This window comes from Rutidosis leptorrhynchoides, chromosome 9, assembly GCF_046630445.1.
Source record: "Rutidosis leptorrhynchoides isolate AG116_Rl617_1_P2 chromosome 9, CSIRO_AGI_Rlap_v1, whole genome shotgun sequence".
Lineage (NCBI taxonomy): Eukaryota > Viridiplantae > Streptophyta > Magnoliopsida > Asterales > Asteraceae > Rutidosis > Rutidosis leptorrhynchoides.
The window spans coordinates 308,833,441-308,841,466 of NC_092341.1; the positions used below are offsets into that span (position 1 = coordinate 308,833,441).

The 8,026-nt window shown below is 33.0% G+C and overlaps 2 protein-coding genes across 2 annotated transcripts; one reads left to right on the forward strand and one right to left on the reverse strand.

Annotated features, from left to right (window-relative positions):
- The first annotated feature begins 465 nt into the window (after positions 1-465).
- On the forward strand, positions 466-945 carry LOC139868963 (agamous-like MADS-box protein AGL80). The gene has a single exon (XM_071857298.1). The coding sequence runs from the start codon at positions 466-468 to the stop codon at positions 943-945; it is 480 nt and encodes a 159-aa protein (XP_071713399.1).
- A 497-nt stretch (positions 946-1,442) lies between these two features.
- Positions 1,443-6,804, reverse strand: LOC139866104 (protein PHR1-LIKE 1-like). The gene is made up of 8 exons (XM_071854238.1): positions 6,660-6,804; positions 5,492-6,034; positions 4,891-5,050; positions 4,703-4,779; positions 4,396-4,435; positions 3,893-3,953; positions 3,019-3,088; positions 1,443-2,061 (listed from the first exon to the last, which is right to left on the reverse strand). Exons 2-8 carry the CDS (start codon positions 5,927-5,929, stop codon positions 1,738-1,740), a joined length of 1,170 nt encoding a protein of 389 aa, XP_071710339.1. The 5' UTR covers positions 5,930-6,034; positions 6,660-6,804; the 3' UTR covers positions 1,443-1,737.
- Between the last annotated feature and the right edge of the window lie 1,222 nt (positions 6,805-8,026).

Genomic DNA, 8,026 nt, shown 5'->3' on the forward strand with positions numbered 1-8,026 from the left:
CATTGTGAAATCATTACTAGCCTACAACTCAAGTCTTAAAAGTTATATGACTTATATCAATGGCATGCGATGTTGCAAATTCCGCCACTTAACTTTCTCACATTGTCATTAGGATATATTGGGAGTTTGTCTAAGCACGTGATGATACTAAGCGCGTGATGATAATCTTGGATATTCTTTAGATCGTGTACAAAACCGTTATGTTGACTTTCGTGTAAATCTATATACAACACGACAAATAAAATAAATAACATTACAGAAAAATATATACGAGTTAACTTTTACGCGTTAATAAATATATTTACAAAACATTAACTTATAATATGGTAAAACTTTCATAAATTTTACTTTAATGCAAAATTAATTCATTGTCTATCTTTGTATCAATGTTACCAATATTGTGTTTATGTATAATCAAAGTTTGTATAAATGTATATGCATTCCCTTTTATTCACCAAAAAGACCATGACTCGTTCACCGATCAAGTACCAATTCTTGGCTGATGAACGAGTCAGGAAAGTAACCTTCAAGAAGAGGAAAACTAGTTTGTTGAAGAAGGCGCATGAGTTGAAGACTTTATGTGATGTTGATATGTGCCTTGTGATGTATGAGAACGATGATGGCCCACCGAGCGTTTGGCCATCGGTTCCTGAAGCGCGTCGTGTGATTAAGAGGTACCAAGGATCGAATTTGTGGAGCGCAAACGCTACTCAAGATCACAAGTCGTTTCTTGAGAGAAACATAGCCAAAATGAAGAAGCATTTGGAGAGAGAAAGGGAGAAAGGCTTAAAACATTCGATGGTGAAATGTTTGTTTGATGAGAACGCGATTAATGAGATCAAACATGAGAATTTGCAGAGCGTGATTGACTTAGTTGATAAGGAGATCAAATCGATTGATGAGGTGATAGGCCGAATTGAAGAAAAATTAAAACTTTCTTTATAAGAAATATATGCAATAAATCTTGAGATATCGCGAGAAATTGCAGTTATATTTTACCTAAATAATATATGATCTTGCTGTTAACTACTGATCATGGTGGTTGTAATGCTTTATGATTAGAAGTTATATATATAGCATGATTTTATCAAATTATTCTCTTGATTGAATTAGATGAATTTGTTTTCTGGATAACAGTACGAATATTAGGTGATGGAGTAATATATGGTTTAGTTCTTAATGACTTCATAAACATATATATGACTAAGCATATCCATTGATTTTGTTGTTTTTTTGCTTTTAGATAATTAATACTCTCTGTGATATTGTATTAATAGAAAAATTAAAAAGAATAAATTTGTAAATATAATGCTGCCACAAAAGTCATAAAAAATTGAAGTCTGAATTGAAAAATTCATCATAAGGTTTCACACATAGAAGATTAGATCAATAGATTCATCAGATACATTCAAAACTAATCATCAAATTGACAATCGTTAATACAGATTTTCAAAGATTATTACGATAATCAAATTGAATACAGATTCACACATCCCATAGGCAAGACAAAGAGTCTAAAGAAATCAAGACAACTTTCGTAAAGAGATAACTTGTTTATTACGGACTTAAATTATTGCTATTAACCATATAGTAACGAGATAAACTGAAAAAGAAAAACCTACATTACTTGCAAGATCCAGAATTTATCTCCAAGTGCAGAAACCCTAAAAATCTTAATAACTTTCAGCAATAGGAAGAGAAATGGGACACACAAGTTTGAAAATTAATCGTTATAAATCATGATGTGGATGCTTGATCAGGTCTTGGACGCTTTAAAGAGCGTGGACTACATCCGCTGTTGACATTAGATAAGTTTGCATCCTGTACTTGTATTTCAGAGATTGACTTTGACTTTTGGTCGGTCAGTTCAGTTGACTTTTGGATATCATCATCTGATTTACAGTGATCGGCCTTTGGTTTTTCGGTTGCATTTGATGGGTCGTCATCTAGATTACATGATGACGACTTTAACCTTTCGTTTTCCATCTTTCTTTGCTGCTCAAACATCATTTGAAGGTATTTTCCCTGTTCTTCTATTCGTAACTGCAAGGTTCTTTGGATCTGAAAAAGAAGATCAAATTTTTGATCAGATGAGCCTTTTAAGGTGCGTTTAGTTACAGATGACTGGGCAAGTTATTACAAAATTAAATTCATGAAAGGTTGAAAAAACTGCAAACACATTCGAAATAAACGAGTAAATGGATCATGTTTTCCTTGTTTAGTCTACGCGAGGAAGAAACATATTTTTTTACTCAACCTAAAAGGGTTCTACTTGACCGTTTCCTACCCTTTTCCCTGGTCACCCCAAGATATGCCAAGGTTGAAAAAGTCGCGAGATGGAGACGAGTCAGTCAGAACATTAAAACGACTAGTCGGTCGAGTCGGGGTCAGGTCAGATTTTGACTAACGTTGACTTTTAATATGTGTATATATATATTACACATAAGTACATCAAACATAAATACATCAAACGTAAATATTTCAAATATACATGGCACGAAATCTGAGTATAAAAATATTAAAACTTTGAACTAACTTTTACCAACCTTGAGTTTGGTCCGACCCAGACCCGACTTTGACCTGACTTTTTAGCGTTGACCGACTAATTAGACATTTTTGGACGAAATGGGACGGACTAGTCATCAAATCGACTAGTCAGCCGAGACGGCGGCCGTCTACAACACTGAGATATGCTGATATGCTGCTAGTAAGATTTGAACCTTAGACCTCTAGTGAGAATGCCAGGACCCAACCATTAAGCTATCTTGGGATGATTCGGATTCATCTTCGAAATGAATCTCCGATTATTGAAAATTCATTCTACAAATTATAAACTACACTATTAACTTTTATCACAATTACAATTGATTATCTATCTAATTCTATGATAATAAGCACACAGCCCATTTTGTAACAGATATCCAACACCCCTTTAACCATGTAATCAAATAACTCATTTGAACTATATAATGCCTTAAGAAAAGAAAAACAACATACAATATGCTATTATTTGCATACCTCGAGCTGTTCATGAAGTTGCTTTTGGACTTCCATCTGCAGTTTCAAGGCGTCCGTAAAACCCAATGCCCTGTAATCAAACCATAAACATAAGTTCACAATTTGGACTATTTATCATATATATACAAATCAAGATCTCAAAATTTATATTCTTGTAAAGCAAGCACCAAATATCAAAATCAAAATAACCTTGTGAACCAAATAAATTATAACATTTTTGCAATTAAGGCAGACTGCATCAATGTAGAATAAACATCCCATCTGGAATTTTTTTTTGCAATAATGATAGAAAACAATTAGATTATAGAATGCAACTGAGCTGAAAATAGAAAAAGCAATATGAAAATAGCTTAATCGACTCTCGAAAAATTATATCTCCCACGGCTTACTTTTGAGAGTCAAACCAACACTCTCAATAATATCAAAACAACCGTTCAAACGCAACATAACAAGAATTATAATCTAGTGAGCCTATCTAGACTAAAAACAACCGAAGCCTAATACTTGTAGGTAAAGTAACTTGCAGGTAAAGTAACTTGCTTCTCAAGTTCGTAATTAAAAAAGTTATAAGGTTTTACTTTACGCAACCCATCAAAATTACACCCCGACTGTTTCCAACCCTTCCTTGGCCATCACAAGATTCGAACCTCAAACCTCTTGCAGGGATATCAGGGCCCTATTAATAATCATATCCTATATTATAGAGTTGCTAATTTATGATATAATACTAATACTTGTATCCTAGTCCTAATTCCTAATAGTAATAATAACAATAGCAAATAGCAAATATAATTAAATGATAATAGTCTAATTCACGTCAAATGATATGAGTACACATATACATGTATATGTGACTATAGAAAGAGAGACTAACTTGTTTTTAATATCCATAGATACAATCTCATCGATAGAAGTTGTCTTTTTCTCTGATGTTCCTGTATTAAGAAAACCACTCAAAAACAAAGTATAGTTGCATCCTTTATTATAAAAAAAGGTACCCAATTCACATGAGCGCAGGTAACAGATTCAACCAAGGTTGCAAAAATCGCTACTCGGGGTGTACTCGGTCGGGACTTTTTAGGGAGTACTCAGCAACTCGAGGAGTACTCGGATGTTGACCAGATTTTACTTTGACAAATTTTAACCGATTGTCCGAGTAATCCCGAGTTTTGACCGATTTTCCGAGTTTGACCGAGTACTCCCCAAGTTGCAAAAACCGAGTAATTCCATGTTCTGCAACCCTGGATTCGACATTGTTCATAGTTGAATGCAAGATCATAAGACAATTGTATGTGTTATATATATCAGTTATCACCAAAAATGATTTACATTAATTTTCTACATATTTATCTCTTTATTATTGGCAGGTAGGATTACCTTCGGATAACTCCGGCTTGTATCTAGCTGTTCTGTATTTCTGAAATCAAAGTAACAGATAAAACATCAATCTGAAATGTTCTATGATCAAAATAACTATTTCTCAGATATTCAAAAGAGGGCTTATCAAGTTTCTCAGATATAAAAAATGCAGAAGGGAGCTTATCGAACAACTATTTTTCCAAAGAGCAACAAATCTTTCAGCATTCGATCGCATATAATTTCAAAATTGTTTGACCTCGGGAGTCAAAATGTGAGACTCTGATTAAAGTAAAAAGATTTTTATAAATAAATCTCCAATACATACCTGCAGATGGCTTTTCACATGATAAATTGTCAATCCTTCATGATTCATGAGCTTCAAGACACCTTTTGGTGTAGCTCCTTTAAAATAAAGACAAAAATCAGTAACATAAATTGAAACGATCTATCCAAATAAACCCTAAAAAGCAATATTATCGAAACGAGATGGAGCCGATAATAAAAAATACTTACGTTCACTACCACCCAGATGGTTGACGGCTTCAACAAAAGATTCATGAAGTTCGGGTGTCCAACGCATTCGAGCTTTAATTGAGGCTCCATTAGATGATGGGCTGCTAACAGGGCATGCTTCTATACTTGTTACACGAGGTTGAGAAACGATTTGCGTTTGCTGCAAAAACGACATGCTACAAATTAACAAAATATTGTAGCAAGATTATAATACTAAGTGAACATGAACAACAAGGCTACATGACACCTATTATAAATATTGATATAGTTACAACACAACAATTGACCACTTTTATCAAACTTCTATTTGAGGCGACACACTTTGTTTGCACTATAAATCAAAAGATTTTAGTTTAGGGTAATATTCTTAATTAAGCGTCAATATTTACCCATACGTTCTAGTCAACATTTTTAAAAAGTCACCTTTTTTATCGAAAAAGATTTAGCCTCTTTCTGAGTATAAAAGAAGTGTGTAAACCAAGACTGAAATTAGACCAAAGTCTGTTCCTTCATATTTTATCAGCCCCTTATTTATATGCAAAAGTGTTGCAGTTAAATGACGATTATAAATTTCTAAGCAAAAAGATTAAAAGGCATGTACTTTTGGTTCAAGGCTTGGAACATCGACATCAGCTAAAAGTTCGGTCCAATTTGATTCATCACCGATCATTAATTGTTCCTCCCAATTCTGCCAGTTCGAGTCGGTTCCGTTACCATTATCACCAGATGGAACGAGTGTATTGTGGGGCCCAATTTGCGAATTCCCGGAAATAACATTTTCAGGGAAATTAAGTAGATCGTCAAGTGATTCTGTACCCCATGATACCCCATTATTATGTTGACCAACTAACGCCATTGGTTGTGTATTTACAAAATGAGATGGTTGGCCCATTTGTAATGGGACTGTATCAGTCAATGACCTAGAAACTAATGAAGATTTTTGTGATGACATGGCTCCCGAAGGTCCTATACGATTCAGCTGCGTTTCACTTGATGGTTCAAGACACACAGGATTGTATTTCCATGTTTGACCATTCATAAAATCAGCAACGGTTGAGAGACGTTGGAGCCAAGTCAACTTACACGCGTGTATAACTCAAACCACAACCACTACTATCTTTCTACACCAATGCATTTCAATTGTCTGAAAACACAGTTTCATCAAAAATCATTGAACATCATCATATATGATACAAACATCAGGTAATAGGTCTTCAATATATCCTAAAAATCAAAATAAACTTGTAGCAAATACATAATGAACCAAAAGTAGAATATGTCACTTAATTCACTATAGGTGTCTAAATGCTAGGTAATGTGCTGTCATATATATATGATTAAAATCTTTAATTCAGATAAAAATAAAAAGAATTTTAATTAGCTTAAAAAAAAAAAAAAAAAAAACGTAGCTTTATTTACCCCATAATACCAAAGTCAACTTTTTAAGCTTTTTTGCTTAAAAAAAAAAAAAAAAAAAAAAAAAAAAAAAAAAAAAAAAAAAAAAAATCCTAAACCCAGTTTCATTATCGAACACCTTAAAACCTTAAAAGGTCTGAAATTTATTATCACCCAAATTACAAGAATTCAATAACCCTAATTTCAATTATAATCCAAATAATTCCCAACTATAATTACACAATTAAAGCATAACCCATCATAATTTCTTCATGAATCGATTCAATTTCTATTTAATTTCAATTCAATTTAAGAAATATAGAAGCTTCAATAAACTATAGATATGGAAATATGTATGTATAGATATAACAAACCTTGATTTCAACGGGTGATGTACGGATAAAACAAAGAAAGTAGATTGAAGTGTATTTCCCAATCACCAACGAATGGAGTATATAGTATTGCAATGATGAGGAAAACATACAACACACACGTCTTTTGGGATTGTTGTATGTATGTATATTTTGTATCCTATGGATTGATATGATCTTCACCGTTGATGTTGATTAATTTTAGTTAAATAGAAATTGGACGGTGAAGATTAGATGATGTGTAGGGATGGTAACGTGTGGCAAGAAACATAGGATTCAAGTTGCTTCAATGGAATGAAAAAAGTATTCATTTAAGTGGAGAGTTGAAGGATAAAAAATTGATATGAATCTTTATGCAATAGTTTTATTTTCTTTCTCAGATTTAGTCATAAAGGTCATGATAATATTTGATTTGTGCATATGGATGTTTTCCGCGGGTTGAGTACCAATCCACTAGATCCATCATTCATATTTGCTGATTTTTTTTCAACCTGTTAGTCTGTAAATCTCCAGTGACGTATATATTTTTAGACCATACTTGTACCCGTAAAGATTTACGGGTCAAGGATTTACCCACAAATTTTATATACTTCAATAATTTTATAAAAATAAACAACGATAATAACAAACTCAATATACCACATGAGTGGTGTAGGGTGACTAATAATAATATTGATGAATATGTGTGGATTACTAATGATGGCAAAAAGGTGAAGTTTTCTATAAGTCAAGTATGGTGTGACTTTAGAAAGAATAGAAACCAGATAGAGTGACACCATGTCATTTGGTTTAGATATTTTGATCCTAAACATGCCTTCATCCTATAGCTTACTATGTTAAAAAGATTGAACAATGGTTCAAAGATGGTTGCCCAATCAGGTTTTGAAGTATGCTTTATGTGATCAGTGTAGGGACTCAATTGATCATTTGTTCTATAGCTGCAAGTATAGTAAGGTGGTATGGAAAAAGATGAAAGACATATTAATATTCAAAGGTCTGACGGATAATGTTCATGAAATTGTGCAAAGGTTAGCTCAATATCCATACAAGAATAATATTTGGAACATTACTAATAGAATGGTGGTTGCTACTTGTGTGTACTTCTTATGGCAAGAGATAAATGACAGAGTCTTTAATCGAAAGAAAAGAACTGTTGATGAGTTAAGTGTTTGTATTATTAATCATGTTCGTTTAAAGCTGTTGTTGGTGAAAGTGAAGAAAATAGTTGCTACTCTGAGAGCTGCAGATATTTGGAAGCTTATTCTGGTGGATTGCAAGTATAGTTTGGGTTAATTTTTTTAAGGCTTTTCAGATTGTATTGGTGATTCATGTATCTGCTTGTTTGTCTTGTTGGACTGTATGTTTCTTTT

Excerpts from the sequence above, each read along its gene's own strand:
- LOC139868963 (XM_071857298.1), top strand. The coding sequence starts at position 466 with ATGACTCGTTCACCGATCAAGTACCAATTCTTGGCTGATGAACGAGTC.
- LOC139866104 (XM_071854238.1), bottom strand. The coding sequence starts at position 5,929 with ATGAATGGTCAAACATGGAAATACAATCCTGTGTGTCTTGAACCATCA. Across the intron at positions 3,954-4,395 it reads CAAGCCGGAGTTATCCGAAG|GAACATCAGAGAAAAAGACA; the intron begins GTAATCCTACCT and ends TTCTTAATACAG. Across the intron at positions 2,062-3,018 it reads AACTTCATGAACAGCTCGAG|ATCCAAAGAACCTTGCAGTT; the intron begins GTATGCAAATAA and ends CTTCTTTTTCAG.